Source organism: Colius striatus, chromosome 4 (assembly GCF_028858725.1).
Source record: "Colius striatus isolate bColStr4 chromosome 4, bColStr4.1.hap1, whole genome shotgun sequence".
Lineage (NCBI taxonomy): Eukaryota > Metazoa > Chordata > Aves > Coliiformes > Coliidae > Colius > Colius striatus.
This window is the reverse complement of record NC_084762.1, coordinates 33,200,569-33,217,272: the sequence shown is the minus strand read 5'-3', so window position 1 is coordinate 33,217,272 and position 16,704 is coordinate 33,200,569. Positions and strand designations below refer to the sequence as shown.

The following is a 16,704-nucleotide window of genomic DNA, read 5'->3' as shown; positions in this document are numbered from 1 at the left end:
ATTAAATTCTTGCTCACATCTTGAGATCCAAAAGTTGTAACTTGCAGCCCTCCTACTATTTACCTTTTCTGCTGAAGTCAGTAGAAGTCAAGCCCAAGCATGGAGAAGCTGCCTTTGAAAATACCCTAAATATCTTACTTATTTCATTTTACTTTGGAAAACTCTGCTTCTTGCTGTGTGGTCACAACTGACTTAACCAGTGAGGTAATTTTATTCTTTATGATGACAGTCATTTTTAGAAGAATCCGTGATAGCCCATCTAGACGATTAAATGGAATAAGATTGCCTCATAGAAATTTGGGGGTGTTTTTATAATTGTTTTCCTTTGTGAGTTTCTGATGTACTTTCTGAAACTTACTAAGCTGTTGTTGATTTGTTTAAAAGCAATAGAAACCAAAGTCTGTGTTCCAAGTACCATAAAAATAGGATTAAAATACAATTGGAGTGTACAAGCAAATCAAGTTGTCACATAACAAATTTTATTTAATTGCAATTTTATGATCTGTAATAAACTGGAGGGGACATTATGTTGTCATCATTCTGCGTACCCATCTGTGCATTCCACAGCTAAAATTGGTCAGGGTATTGCTACACACAAAAACCTAATATCCCTATTGATGTTTAAAAATCTGCTCTCCAGATAAAAGGAGACATTATGTAGGAATCCAGAATGATGATGAATTCCAAGGTTGAACACCTCACCCCCTAGCTATTTCAGTGTATGTATTTAAACTTGCTTTGTGATATGTTATTTTAGAGTGTCTCACTAACATAAGTCACTGCTAAGTCTGTATGGTTTTAATTAGTCTGGTTTGGGTTTCTTTGCCCCTTAAAAAGTCAAGCAACAACTCATAGCTGTCATGTTCTCTGACAAAGGTACATTCACTGTTTTCCATGCCTGCGAAATATTTCTGTACATTTTTTCCCATGTTGAACAAACCTGTATCAAAGAAGTGGTAATTCATAAATGAAGACTGGTGCATGCCAAAACAACTTACACACTATTACTATTGAGACGCTTACACACTATTGTCATTGAGACAAGAGAGTTTGGGTAAGCAGGGAAGCCATGACAGAGCTCAAATGCAAAAAGGCAGGAGACAGGAGGTGGAAGCAGGGACAGGCTGCAAGGGAAGAGTTGTAAAAACATTGGTGGGCATGTAGGGACAGTGTCAGAAAAGCCAAAACTCAAATGGAGTTGAAGCTTTTAAGGGATGTCACAGGTAGGGAGGTGACCTTCTGCCTCTATTTTAATGGTGAAAGGCTGAGCAAGGAAAATGTGGGCCATTGCTGAATGGTGCTAGTGATTTAGTGACAACAGACGCAGTTTTGGCAGAAGTACTCAGTGCCTTCTTTTCCTCAGTTTTCACCAAGAGGTCTCCCAGGCCTCTGTACTTAGAGAATTGGTACAAGGAAAAGTGCCAGCTGTAAAGGAGGATTAAGTCATGAACTGTTTGAGAGAACTCAGCCCTGAGAAGACCGTGAGACCAAATGGCTTACATCTAAGCGTGCCGAGTGACCTAAGTGGTGTCCTTAAAAGGCCACTTTCCAACATCTTTGAAAGGTCACAGAGGCCAGGGAAGCTCCCCAGTGAATTGAAGGAAAGCAAATACTGGACTAAACTTCAAAAAGGACCAAAAGAACAACCTGGGGAACTGCAGGCTGTTTTGCCTCACTTTGGTCCCTGGGAAACTGAGAGATTTTGACTGGAAAAAAGATATATTTTTTCACCCTCAGGAGAGTCGAGCAGTGGAATGGGTTGCCCAAAGAAATTGTACACTCTCTATCCTTAAAGGTTTTCAAGATTCAGCTATGTAAAGTTCTGAGCAACCTAGTCTGTCTTCATAGTTGACCCTTTCTTGCGCAGAATGTTGACCTTCATGACTTCCTGAGATCCCTTCCAATATGCATTACCTTTCTTACTGAAGAGGAGGGCAATGTTGATGGGATGTATGAGAATGAAACATTTTAATAGCCATAAATGTGTCATTATAACAGGTGCTCTTCTTCAGTGGGAGTGGAAGTAGCTAGTTATTGACAAGTGGGATGGACAATCTGGTAAGAGAGGAACAGTGCTTTAGGAGAGTAGTACAGAGGCATTTTGGGAAAGAGGCATTTAAAAACCAGTCAGACTACGTGCATGCAGGTAAAATGATGAACTTTTAATACCTTTTTACAGTTATGCTTTTGTTTTACTTTTTACAGACCCAGGTCTTTAGGAAAATAATATTTACAGGTTTAAAGCAGATTCAGAGAAAACTGATGTCCAATATATTGGATTTCAAAAGGACTGCAGAACTCATTCATCATTTGAACACTTTCCCTTTGAATTTCTCAGAATGAGTTCCTGAATCCATACTTCTGTTTTTACTAAGTCTTTAGGATTTCATTCTGACTACTTAGGGGAAACTGATTGAGAATGTGGCTATGAAAGAGAAATGGATGAAAATGAGTAAGAAACTCATGATATTTAGGAAGAGAAGATGAGCAAGAAAATAGAACAGTTCAATTAACCAGCCTTCAAACCCCCAGATTTAGAAAAATGTTCTACCAGAAAACAAGTGATGATGAGGTTCTTCAGAGAACTGGGGGAAAGGCCTGAATGCTGAAGAAAAGTAGAAAGTGTAGAAAGAGCAAAAATTATGAGCTCTTCAGCAACCTGAAAATGAAAAGCATGTAGTGGAAATTTGGTGCAGTTGCTAAAATTGAGAGTAATCACAACATACAATGATAAAATTAAACAAGCTGAGGTGCAAAATACGAACAACTAGCAACGGATGTTGGGTGTCATATTAAATCATTGTCAAAGCAAGAGTTGGTCCACAGGTGATGCTAAGAAGGCTGAAGTGTTCTGTGTCCTTTTTTTACTTCAGTCTTCCTTAAATGTCAAATGAAGTCCATCAGCAAATAGAATTCACACTAGTAACAAAGGGCAGCAGTGCAGGCTAAAATAGCGAAACAACAGTTTAGAGACTAATTGGATCAGTGAGATGCTTTCAGATCAGCTTAGCCTTGTAAAATTCATCCTGAGGTGTTTAGAAAACTGGTTGATATAATCTTAAGATATTTACCCTTAAAAACTTCAGGACAACTGGTAGAACTGGAGAATTCACAAAATGCGCAAAGTGTCTGCATTCTCAAAGGGAAAAGAATCTGTAGACTTACAAACTTCAGTCCCAGGATTGTTCAGATTGGAAACAACCTCTTGAGATTATCTTGTCTATCCCTGCCCCTGCTCAAACATCGTCAGCTAGAGCAGCCTTCCCAGAACTGTGTCCAGTGAGGCTTTGAATATCTACGCAGATGGAGACTCCACAACCTCTCTGAGCAATGCTTTCCAGTGTTTGGCCACCCTCACAGTAAAAAAATGAAAGTTGTTTTTCTTGTGTTCAGATAGAGTTCTAATTTATGCTTATTGCCAGCTGTCCTGTCAGTGGATGCTGCTGCTGCTGAGTTTGGCTCCATCTGTATTCCCTCCCATTAGGTATTTATAGACATAGATAAACCTTCTTTTGTCCAGGCTGAACAATCGTAGCTCTCTCAGCCTCTTCTAATGTGAAAAATGCTTCAGTCTCTGAAGCTTCTTCACAGCTTTCTACTGGACTCATTGCAGTAACTCCATGCCTTTCTTACTCTGGAATGAGTAATCAAACTTCTGTATATCTGAACCATAAAGCAAGAAGTAATGGCTGGTTTGAATTTGCCAAGAACAAATTATACCAAACTCAATTTTCTTTTGTGACAGAATAGCAAGTTTTGTGGCCATGGGAAAAGAGTAGCTGTCATTCAGACTTGCCAGAAGTTTTCATACTTTTTCACATGCCATTCCAAATAACAAAGCAGGACAATGTAGCATGAATTAAACTGCTGTTAGATGGGAAGACCCTATGCGAAGAGTAGTTTGTAATGGTTTGGCTTTAAACTGGAAGTGTATATTGATAAGAATTCCACATTAATCCATCCTGAACCTGATACTGTGTTAAATTTCCAAGTTGCATCAAGATGCAGAAGACTGTGAGCACATTGAAGGCTAAATTAGAAATCAGAATGGTGTTAAAATACGTATGAGAAATTCTTGAGGAAAAAATAGGTAAGGACAAATGGGACTGTTCTACACATTTGAGAAAAGCGTTCAACATAGGAATACTGGACAGAAATTGCCTTATTCACATTTTTAGTAATGATTGTCTGTTAAAAAGTTGTAGTAGTAGATCAGAAGCTAACCATGCCTTGAGTCATCAGTGTCGTGCTTTTAAAAGCAAGCATCATCTTAGATTGTATAGTAGGAGGTGGCTTCATACAACAGAAAATATAACATATCTTGGTTCAGATAAATCTTCAGCAGCAGGAGGATCCTACCTAGAGATCTATTTTTGGTTAAGGTTTTTTTTAAATAACTTTCTTGTACAAGGATATCTTTATAAATGCTCTCCAGACACATGGACATGTTCTAAATTTGAAACGTTCTCGACAGAGCAGATACAAAAAAGCAAGATGTTCTTAACAGAATAGAAAAGGTTGGATCAAAAATTTGAAGCATCTCCGTGTCTTCACAAATGCATAAGGCTGAAACTGCTCCTTTCCATCTGCTAAAGGCTGAGTTTCCATTCTCTCACTTTTGCAATGAAACACAAGTTTATGACCATTCAGGAAAAAATCCTGTTGAAATTATAGTGGAAACTGTTGGCCTGTCAGCTCTGTTATCACTATCAAGCTGCGGTTGTCTGACTTCAGAGCCCAAATTTGGATCCTCTTGAGTCGCCAGGACCTCCTGAGAATGCCTGAGAGCCTTTAAGTTAGGAACTTGTTGACTTCCTTTACTTGTTCATGAAACCTCGCCTCCCAACTTAGACAGCCATAAAACTTGGAAATTTTCATTTTGAAGAGATCCTTTTTTTGTAATACAGCCTGAATCTCTGACTAAATAAAGCAAAACACAAGGGAGGTTCATAACTATACAGGAGTCTGTTAATCAACTAAGCTTTACTGTAATGGTGGTGATCTGTGGTGTCATGGTCTATGAATGGGGGAGTTTTGAAATCCCTTCCATTTCTCGTTTATTCCATTTAATCTGAAAAATTAGTACACAAAAAAGACTTTTTTTAAAAACACCTTTTACTTATCAGTTTCTGTTCCTATGTTATTTCAATAACTTTACAGTTACTATGTTGCTGGAGTTAATGCTTTGAGTTAATCTACTCATTCAAAGAGCGCAGGCCACTCTGGCTTGACTGTGTATCGTACAATCCCTTTCACACTTTCTTTCTTAATACCCTGAGGATACTGGTATTAGGCTGCCTGATTCTTGTGAAGAAAAGAAAATGACTGTTCTGTGAATAGTAAGATCTGATTTATCAGCTCAAATGGCAGAGTAATGGCAGTGAGATCCATACTGCACACGAGGCACACATCCCCACGTAGTCCAGTTGTGGAATGCCAATATTATTTGAAACTAGCGACGGTTTTTTCTGTGCCAGAGGGAATACAGAAGCTTGGGCTGCTAGGAGTGTATTTTTTAGATCAATTAGCAGCTTTTCAGGTACAAAGTTCAATCAAAGTTCTTCTGCAGAGCATACTTGATAAGATGGTACTGACAGATAAAGTTAAGGCTTCTCCCCAGCAGCTCACACCGAAATGACATACGCTGGCATTGATACGACTCACAGGAACTGAGGATGGCATGCTGCATAACTAACCTGTCATATGCTGTGCTGCAAGCTAACGTGTCAACAGTCTGCAAACTATGCTGTAATACTGGAGCAAGTTAAAATATCAGACAGCTACATGATACAACATTTACCACCTGTCCATTCCGACAGGAGAAGTGTCACTTCATCTTATAACTAGTGCTTAATTTATAAAAACAAATGCAGTGGTAGGTAGATGTGTAATGTTTGCTGGGTGCTGCTGCTTTTGTTCTGCTTTGTAGGAAAAAAGAATTTAAAAGCTTAAGTGTAATGACATCCAACTGTATTTCAAAATAGGCTGCAAAACATTCATCAATAGATGCACCTTGTCCAAAATTCTCTTGCGTATCTACACTGTTTAAGAGATGTGTGACTTCTTTCATCTTTAAGAACCAAATGCCATAATTGTCATGGCACACTACACACACACAGGTTTTTAATTTACGTTTCTTTTTTCACCATTTATCATCTGTGTAATCTGTTTATGTAAAATAAATTAATTATCTACAAATTATAAACATATAGCAGCAAGTTAGTACCAGTAGCTAGCCTGAAGTTCATGTACATAATTGTCCATATTAATTATGAGACAGATAAATGTGAAAAATAATTCTCAGAGATGACATCTTCTATTAATTTTCTGATTTTCAAATACAGTGCATCACATTACTAGTTACATTAAAGCATTATTCGTTATTAATTTAAGAAACAGTTGTTAGTGTCATATTTCTTGTCTTCTGATACCTCTGCAAAATCCTGCTTTTAATTTTTGTATATTTATAAAAATACTAAATTTCCTTGTTTTCCATAAGAGAATGTTTTAAACTCAGTTTAAATGGCCACAAAGGGAAGAGGCAACTGACTGGTAGGGATTTAACCTTCATTAGGCTATAGCTGCAAGTCAGTTGTTGGTTTGGATCAGGCTGAGAAAATTTAGTGCAACAGGTGTCCCATTCTCACAAATCAGGTGTGAGGGTCAAGGTGTTATTGTGGCAGTTTCAGGTTTCTAGAGAGGAAGGTGTTCAAGGTAGATGCTCCCAAGATTTTGTCTTTGGAATTATTTATGATATTGACTATAATTACAGGAAACGTGAAGAGGAAAGTAAGAGAAAAGAAGCCAAGCTGCAGAAAGAGTTGCAGAATGTGGAACCAAATAGGTTTCGAACACACCAGAACCCTGCAAATCGAGAGAAGACAACCAGCATCTCGCAGGTACCCAGTAAACCAGTCGATACACAGACTAAGAGGCCTCTGTCCCTCAACGCTTCACACATTCAACCAGGGAGAAACAGCAGAAGTTCACCTAAAGCTTGTCACAGCAGGGGGACACCAAAAGAGAGCTGCCCATCAGCAGAGCCTCAGAACAAGGGTCATAAAATCAGGCAAGGTTTGTAATCTTTTTTAATTGTCCTAATGATCCATTTTGTCCATGTCTAGGGGTGTTTTATATGTAAAACCTGTTTTTCTCTTCCTGTCATTTCTTGCTCTTTCATGATTTAAGCGATTTATACAGGATACTCTTAGATACAGATTCTACTGCGTCTGTTCTGTCAACCAAAGTAGTCAAAAATACCAGTATCTACAGTGTCTGTAAATATACCTAAAATATGTGAGAACAGGTTGTTGGTAGTTGTTCTGTTCCTTGCACTGTTTGGAGAAAATTAGATTAAAGATATTTGGCGTTATCTGTGGGATTCTTGAAGAACGTTAATGAGGAAATTATAACTCTTGTTTCCAAAGAAGGTTAAAATGAGGGTAAAACTGTTCTAAGTGACATCTCTAGCAAACAGAGGAAGCTGTTCAGCCAGCTTCATTCTCCGTGACAGGGTTCTCCTACGACCTGTCTTTGAAGGCCCCTTGATGAGAACACTCATGGATATTCTTTTAGAAGTGAGACATTTTAGAAATTCTTCTGAGAAACAGTGTGTGGAAGTCCTTTCTGTTACTTTTCTTGCCCTGCTCCAGTCTTTTATACTATCTGTAAATGGATTATCACTTTGGTATAATTTCTTCACCACTCCTGTGTTAGTGCAAGATAAACATTTTTAAAACATTTCAATCGGTTCAGACTTCAGCCACCTATAGGAGCCCACGGTTCAAATCTTTCAAAAGTGCTCGTGTTAAAGTGTCTTTGTTATCATTAGAAGCAAAACTTGGATAAATAGTTTATCTAAGATAAATAGCAAGAACTTCTCAGCTGTAAAATTATTGCTAATTCCTCGGGAGATTCTGCTAATCAAAATGTTATAACAATCCAAAGTAAAAGAAAGTCAACGAGCTGATTTCTTTGACATGTAAATGTGCAGATAAACAGAATAATTTGCTTTACTGTGAGAGAAAAAAAAAAGCAGACATATATATCTTAGCCTAACATATGCTGTGAAAACTGAGTAATGACAAACAGAGGTGTTAAAAATTCTAGCAAACTTTACCTGTATGTGTTTTACCTTCCTATCAATTAAAATATTTGGATGGTAAAGTAAAACCCGCAGGAATAACCAGAAACAGTGATTGGCAAATGAAAAATGGATCATTGTAATGAACATAATGAGAAATTTATAAAAAGAAGGGAAAGGAGAAAGATAGATGTGGGGAGGATTAGAACAGTGAAGAGAGAACGACAAAGAAATATAAAAGAGGAAGGAAGAGCTTTTTCTTTTGCTGACTCCTCTGTCTATTCCTTGCCAAAGCCTTCCATTGGTAGTGCCAATGGAAACTGCATTGCGTCAGTCAGACTCCCACTGTTTCTTGGAACAATTACAATGGTTTCACACCAAGAGAAAGACCTAAGGAAGTAGCTGGTAGGTAGTCCCTAGGAAACATGCACTATAGGATCAAACTGACTACACAGATCAGGACTGAATTTGCCAAATTTTCCACAGAGGATCCTAATATTGATACATGTGTTTGAAAAACCACATTAATGTTCAGTTGTGTACCCTGTCCTTCACAGTAACCTAGGGAATTCTGATCAGCAGCATATGATAGCAGCATGTAGCTTGGGCTTCTGATTGAAAGCTTCTCTGATGTTGTAGATTTCCTGAAGTAGCAATACCAGAATTGTTTTTCTGTGTTGATGGTTTTAAAATCATGTGGGCTGTTGCTTAGAGAATTTTTGCTTTCCAATTTATCTTTAAAAGCAGAATAAAAATTCTACAAAAGAGAGAACTTTAATTTTAAATGGAAATTTTTTTACTGTTGTTTAGATTGTTCTTCACCATGAGTGTTGAGCTTGAGGAGAACAAAATTTTTCTCAAGGTTCTTCTGAAAATACATGAGAACACATCTGTTTCTTCTACAGCGAGACCAACTTACCTTCAGAGAGTGTAAAGAAAGCCCTCTCTTGTCCAGCCCAAAATGCCAGTGTTTGAAATAAAATGCTGTGCCATTTTTACATGAGCATTCTCTTTTTGTTATTGGAATGACACCAGGAAAGTTGCCACAGGAAAGATGAAATCATGAAGTTAATCAGCTAATCTTACTGGGAGTGTTGTTTAATCCTCTTGAGACCAGAACGTTAATGGACTTCATTGGCTGTTTTATGGGAATTAAATATAAATTTAGATCCCACAGGCTGGCACTTCACAGGATTTTCAGTTGTTGCAAATAGATATTTTGCATCTACTATCAGTATATGAAAACTGTGATTTAGTTGGTGGGTGTATCCTGATCTCTTCTCCACTCAGAAATCCTCTTTCCTATGTTTTCTCTTTTGCATTAATTATAGTAGCAAAAGATAAGTTCTGGTTTGCACTCTCTGCTTGTTATGACTTGGTCTTCCTATCTGAGGAAGTTTATTTCAACCTCAGAGGATGATCTAGAATACTTAAATGATTGGGTTTTTTTCCATTCCCCAGTTATCCAGTTGTTCAGCTTGGAAAGTTTTACACATTGTACTTCAGCAACTTAAATGCGTTACAGTAAATGTGTTCTGTATGCTGTATGTCTGGTCCAGGTAGCGAGGTTTGGTGAGTTCTGAATGACAGGGCTATTTTAAAAAGCTGTGCTCTTTTTTCTCACAACTGTAAAAAATAACTTGTTGGAAGATCAGAATAGTGTTGTGACACTGCTGGGGGTGTTGTATGCTTTAATTGTCAGCCCTATACAGTTTTTATTGATGGCATTGGTAATTTTGCACTTGGCTTCATTATGAGTGGGTTTATGCCCGCAGAAATCTTGGCTTCAAAAGGCTCCTGCTGTAACATGAGAGTGAGGGAATTACCATCTTAGAGAACCCTAGGAGTCCTGATCAATAATAAGCTAAACATGAGCCAGCAATGTGCCCTCGTGGCCAAGAAGGCCAATGGCATCCTGGGATGCATCAAGAAGAGTGTGGCCAGCAGGTCAAGGGAGGTTCTTCTCCCCCTCTACTCTGCCCTGGTGAGGCCTCATCTGGAGTCCTGTGTCCAGTTCTGGGCTCCTCAGCTCAAGAGGGACAGAGAACTGGAGAGAGTCCAGTGCAGGGTCACCAAGATGATCAGGGGACTGGAGCATAAATGGTGAGTGTCAGGAGGTTGGGGCATCCCTTTTTTCTATTGTATCTAGCGACAGGACAAGGGGTAATGGGATGAAGCTGGAACACAGAAAGTTCCATTTAATATAAGAAAAAACTACTTAACTGTGAGGGTGATGGATCCATGGCACGGGCTGCCCAGGGAGGGTGTGGAGTCTCCTTCTCTGGAGCTTTTCAAAACCCACCTGGACATGTTCCTATGTGACCTGATCTAGGTGACCCTGCTTCTGCAGGGGATTGGACTAGATAATCTCTAAAGGTCCCTTCCAACCCCTACCATTCTGTGATTCTATGACCGTAGAAGGTTGATGGTAGATGGAGATTTTCAGTTTTGCCCTCCAGACTGGTTTGAGAACCATCCTCACAAGAGTGTTTAGAAGCTTAAGTTATCCCAGAGGATTTATTTCCTCACCCTCGGCTTGGAAAGAAGCTTTGCAGCGAGGAAAAAAAAGGGAAAGGCTTCATAGTTTCATTCAGAATGTCAAGGAGAGTTCTGAGAAGCCAAGTGCTCTGGGTTTCCTGTGTCAGCTGCCAGGATACAGGGTGGCTCAGGCAGAAGTTTAGCAAATCAGCTCGAAACAGGGAAAGTCTATTCCAGTGTCTTCACTGGAACAAGCAGATGTGTTCATGGGGCTGCATTCCTGCACCACGTGATGAGCTCGTTTCTTTGAAGAAAACTGGTATTTTCTAGTAAGTGAAGAAATAATTTCTCCTAGTGACTCTTTTTTTTTTTTGGGGGGGAGTCTAATTCAAAAGTAATATGAGAAAGAAACACATTTGTAGGATGGTAAGCAAATGAAGACCTTTGGGACTGTACTGCTACAGGCAGCCATGTCCTCTTCTGATTCCTTCTGCTTACACATTTCATTTAAGTGTATCCTAGTGTGCCTCAAGGGTAACTGAGCAACAAAAATAAGAGACAAAAAGCTATGTTCTGTTAATCAGAGACTGAACGTTGTTTTTCATTTTTCCCTCTAAAGATTCACCGAGGAAACACACCAAGAGCAAGTCCAGTTGTGTCCAGTTCCACTGCGGCAAAGCAAAAGAGGCAACAAAAGTTGAAACGAAACATCAGGTTGCAGCTGCTGTAGAACTGGATGCAGAAAAGCACAAGGAGCACATTGTGGAGGCAACAGGTACTTGTGCTCGGAGGAGCAGAAGGCATGCTGCTGCATGTAGGACTGTGAGTGCAGGGGAAAAGCTGAGACATCAAAGTCAGCCTTCCTCTGGCACCAGGGAGCACAGTGAAGGAACGGCCGCTTTCTGCAGCGTCACTTGTACTGCTGGAGTTGTGAGAAGCTCAAAGCCATGTGGAGCTCCTTCCAAAGGCAAAAGGCATCAGCAGAAAGCCAGGAGTAAAGAGGTAAACGACGAGCGATGTTCACCAGCTGGCTCTAGTAGACCTGGCAGTGCCAAAATGGGATTTGTAAACACCAGAAATGACAGTGTATATGCTGTAGAGCAAACTAACAAAGTGGGAAATAACGATTTAGCAAAAAAGACCTCTCCTTTGTTGTCTGCCGAGGCCCGGACTATGCCAAGAAACCCAGCAGCATCTTCTGCTCCTGATGACAGTTGGAACTTGGCAAAAACAGGCGTAATTGGATCCAGGAATACAGATGATCAATTATGTTGTGTCACGTGGCAAAGTACAAATATTGAACAAATCCCTTTAGAGATTCGAATGCAGATAATAGAAAAAGAAAGAAAAAGGAAAGAGCTGTTCAGGAAGAAGAACTATGCAGCTACAGTCATACAGAGGACGTGGAGAAGGTAAGGCTGCTGTTTTAGTAGCTGGGGAAGAGAGATACAAGTAGATGTAAAATAAATTAGACCTGTTGACAACACTCTTCATTCGGTCCTTTTGCTTACAACTTCTATTTCAAGCAGTGCTATTTCTTTAGAGAGTGTTGATCAAGATTTGCCTCAGCCTAGAGTTCACTGCTGTTGTGTTCATTAGCAAACTTGCACGTGTAGGGATATAGGGGTCTTCCCAACAAAGTTTTTGTAGCCAGATCCTTCACAGCCATTCACTGACACACCTGAAGTTGTATCCTGACCTGACTTTTAACTGGATAACTAAGCCAGAAGAGCTTTGCAAGCTGGGGTGGAATTCATTGCCAAAACTTGAAGCTGACTGGAATAACTTGATTGAGCAGGAACAACTGCTATACAGAAGAGGCAGACAGGAGGGAGTGAGATGTCCCTGTGTTTGCTTTTCCCACAGCATTGTCCTGCTTTCATGAATGCACGAGTTTCAACCTCAGAAACGCAGTTGTTCTTGATGTACATGCTCCCTAATATTTCATTTCTTATTAAAAATTAGAGTGTGGCAGTAGGTGAAGCATATCACATGTACATAATTCTTATTTCCTATTCTTTTTTCAGGGTTTTTTTCAGTTTTTTATGTGGAAAAACTATAAATTGCTGATTTTTGCTAATAACTGATCTTTCCAGGTCTCTCACTAGTTTAACAGTTTCAGACATGTTTTAGTATTTCATAGTATTCTTTTACTGATCAGCCTAGATATTTCCAAGCAGGAGTCTGGATTTGCAGCCCAGTAATATTCCAGGTTATCTCTTCACTGTTGTTGGGAGTACAGAAGTTACACTGGATTTTGTGAGTACATTCCCATTCCAGTGAAAAGTTAAAATTCTGGAACATGGTATTTTTAATTCATTTTGGAACCTGTTTCGGAGTGGTTTTTGGTGAAAATTTGGACTTTTTTTACAGCTTCACTTATTTTTGTGCTTGTGTCATATTTGCTCTCTGGTTGCTATTTATGCACTCAGGCCTGGGTTCCCAAATATAAGAAGGACATAGACTTGTTAGAGCAGGCATAGAGGAGGGACACAATGATGGTCAGATGGCTGGAGCACCTCTCTATGAAGTCAGGCTGAGAGACTTGGGGTTGTTCAGCCTGGAGAGGGTATCAGGGAGACACCACCTTATTGCAGCCTTCCAGTACCTAAAGGGGACTTAAAGATCAAGAAGGATTTTTTTAACAAGGCCTCTAGTGACAGGACAAGGAGGAACAGTTTTAAACTGAGAGAGAGCAGAGTTTGATTGGACATAAGGAGGAAGTTTTCTTACAGTGAGGATGATGAGGCACTAGAACAGGTTGCCCAGAGAAGTAGTAGGTGCCCCATTGCCTGGAAATATTCAAGGTCAGGTTGAACGGGGCATTGAGCAACCTGGTCTAGTGGAAATTGTCCCTTAAATGGTCTTTAAAGGTTGCTTCCAACCCAAACCATTTGGTGGTTCTCTGATTCCATGCCATGTTCCTCATACTCACGCAGAACTGTAAAGCAGAGCAGTCACTTGTCTCTCCACCATTTCTGCCATCAGCTTGCTCTGCTGCTTCCAAACGCTATGTAAGCAACTCAGTGCTGACAGTGTCCTCCTTGGCCTTCTTGTCTCATTTAGATCCCAAATTTTTTGCTTGCATTCAGAGCCTTTTACATACCAAAGCTGAAGTAAGTCATGAGTAGGTTAGGAGGACATATCCATAAGTGATGCTACTGCTTCTGAAGGCTCTGCGAATGCTTGTGTGAATTTCCTCCCAAGAACTGGGACATAAAGCCTTGTGCCAAGCTGGCTTACCTGTGTAGAAATCTTTCTGCTCCCTTTAAAGTTTTGACTATCTAACGATTTTGGATAGATCTCTCGAAACTGTCCACCTGCTGAAACAGCGATGGTGTGGGACCTCAGCAAGAAGTTCATGCGCTTACTTTCATCACTTTGGAAGCTGTGGGGATCAAAGATTGTTTCAATGACATTTGTTATTTAAAAAATTAATAAAGAAAAAGAAATATATTTGTTCTGTTTACAGACCTCATATTTCATAGAGCACTAATGAGGATCATAAATTCTGCAAGACTTCACAGGAGAGATTAGTTTGCCGGTTCCTCCGCTGTCATTTCGTTACATCTGCAGACAGTTTACTCTTGCTAGAGCTTTGATGGAGAAGCTTGCAGCAATATCGTAGTGCATTGATTTCAGTGAATGTTTTGATGCAGAACGGAACAGTTCATCGGGCAGTGATGCTGAGGTGAGAGCACCGCAGCGTTGCCAAGAGCTGTGCTCCCTTCCTGCATTTTCTCTCCCAGGCCCACCAGTTCTGCTGCCTTTTCTGCTTATGCTTCAAGCTCAATGTGAGCTTTATTGTCTGAGTGTTTTGAAAAGCTGTGAAATTGGACCTGATTTCCTCCTCCCACTTTCCATGCTAGTGCCACAGCAATATTTTTTACTTTTTAGGGAGAGTTCTGACCTCTTTACTTTGAAGTAAAGTTCATGTCTTTCTCAAAGAAGGAGGCAGTGTGAGGATGTTAGGATGTAGATCTCAAGTCAGGTGGTGGCACTTGCCTGTCAGGAAGCTGTGGTCAGCATTTCCAGCGAGTTCACGCCAGGCAACTGTATGTGCTGACTACTACTGTGTCAGTTATTCTGACACCCTCTCTGAAGTACTTTATTTCTCATCTGCTGTACACTGAATGATAGTTCTTGAGCAGGTACCTACTTGCGTGGCTGTGGATCCCGCTCAGTCCCATGTCTGTCTTCTGGGTCCAGGCTTGCACAGGTAAATAGCAAGTACTTGTAGACAGCAATTAGAACTATACATCATAAATGCATAATTCTACATTGGAAACATGTAGAAGTACAAGTTTTGAGTTCTGACGTTTCTTTAAATTAGGATGAAGTGCATTTATCTCACTTGGCAAATTTTATAGCCATGATTTATTATTGAAAGTTTATTGAGGGATATTGTGAACTACAGCACAATGGTACTGGTCCACTCAAGTATATTAAACTGGCCTTTCTCAGAAAAATGTTTCAATTCCCACAGTCCACAAACTTTATAAATGTAGCCCTCAGAAGTGAATTTCAAGGTGTGTGGCTTGCCAAAGGTTAATTGCTCATCCTGCTCATTGAGGCTTGCAGATCCTGTGTCTGGCTCGCTCTCTTGAGGGGGGACACTGAGGCCTGTGCTATTCTCCAGGGTCCACAGTGAGTTGACAGAGGCTGGAAATAATTTGGTTGCTGTCACTGTTGCTCCTCCTGGAGTCAAGCTGTGTTTTTTATGTTCTATTGCTATATACATACTTTGCCCAGCAGTAGTTTTTGAGATGAGAGCTTCTGTAACAATGAATCTGAATACCATTTGCCCACTTTGTCATTCTGCACATATATTCCACGTTTCCTTTATGTGCAGTAACTTTGTGGACTAAGTTACTGAGTGTTCTTCTAAGGCATCCCATCAGATTCATAGAGCATCAAACGTGATTCCCCTTCTTCTTTTTTCTCACTAGGATCAGAATGATGTTACAGGAGAGGTGAATTTTAGAAGTGTGTACATGCTCTAAAGATAACTGCCTACATCTTCTCCGTGTCAGAGCCTCACAATTGTTGTCTTGTTGGTAAAAACTACCAGAAGTTCTGTACAAATATGAAATCACATGTGAGTGCAAAGGTGGAGTGCCTGTGAATGGGTCATTTCATGTGGCAGCAAGGGCTTCTGGCAGTAATTACTGAATTCCAAGAGAATAGCTTAGTATTCTTTTCTGCTAAAGTATGAAACAGTTCCCCAACTGTTTTTCCTGCAGTATTCACATGACCCATCTCCAGCTCAAGTTAAATTAGCAAGTTGCTGTAATTGTGCCCCCCCGTCACTTTTTCTTTCTTTCTTATCCTGTTGAAAAGTTCCAAGTGGCGTGTCACTTAACAGAACTGAATCTTTATTTTTCTTCTGTCTCTTACTAATGCCCCTGTTCTGAATTCCTACAGCACTTAGCAACTTGTGGGCACTGCAGACATGTATTGGTAAGATGCAACTGCTCCCCCATTCAATACGTACTTTAACGAGCTGTGTAGCAGTACATGCCTGAATTCTGAAGCTCCACTAAATTAAGCTTAAATATGTTTGTCTCTCTCAGCAAATTTCACAGAGGTAATTTACTGAGCTTATCGGAAGTTTGAAGTTATTGGGGCTGTAACTGAGCATCTCATCCCCCTTTGGCATTCTCTTGTGTTGTTACGTCTTCACTGTCTGTATATGGCTGCTGCTTGGTTTGAATTACATCGTGCGTTGGCTTCTAACATATATTTTAAAGAAATTGTATCTGGTTGTGTTGTCTTTGGTTTTAATTTAGAACTTGCTGCAGATGGAGCAACGGAACAAAATCACCTCTCTTTCCCTCCCTTCCTCATTCCATTTACTGGGGCCTTTTAGAATGCCAGAGGGGATGATGATGATGATCAGTGTGTTTTGGCTCCTTGCCAAACACTTATAATGAATATTTCACAAGTGTTAGTGTTCATCTGTTGACAGGTTTGTACTGGAAGATTCAGAGCTAATTGCTAGGCCATTTAATTGACTTGTGAGAGTGAAATGCCAGTATCTGATGGAATACTTATATCTGATTCAAGAAAAAAGCCCGAACAACTTCTTGTCGCTGGTGCCATTAGCCACCAAAGGGGGAAGAAAGATAGATGTGTCTACTGTC

General features: G+C 39.9%; 1 protein-coding gene across 1 annotated transcript in view; it reads left to right on the top strand.

Annotated features, from left to right (window-relative positions):
* Positions 1-16,704, top strand: part of INVS (inversin) — a 99,107-nt gene that overhangs the window by 76,985 nt on the left and 5,418 nt on the right. The window contains exons 13-14 of the mRNA XM_061994963.1: positions 6,773-7,074; positions 11,181-11,973. Coding sequence (XP_061850947.1) covers positions 6,773-7,074; positions 11,181-11,973 — 1,095 coding nt within the window. The remainder of the gene's footprint in view (positions 1-6,772; positions 7,075-11,180; positions 11,974-16,704) is intronic.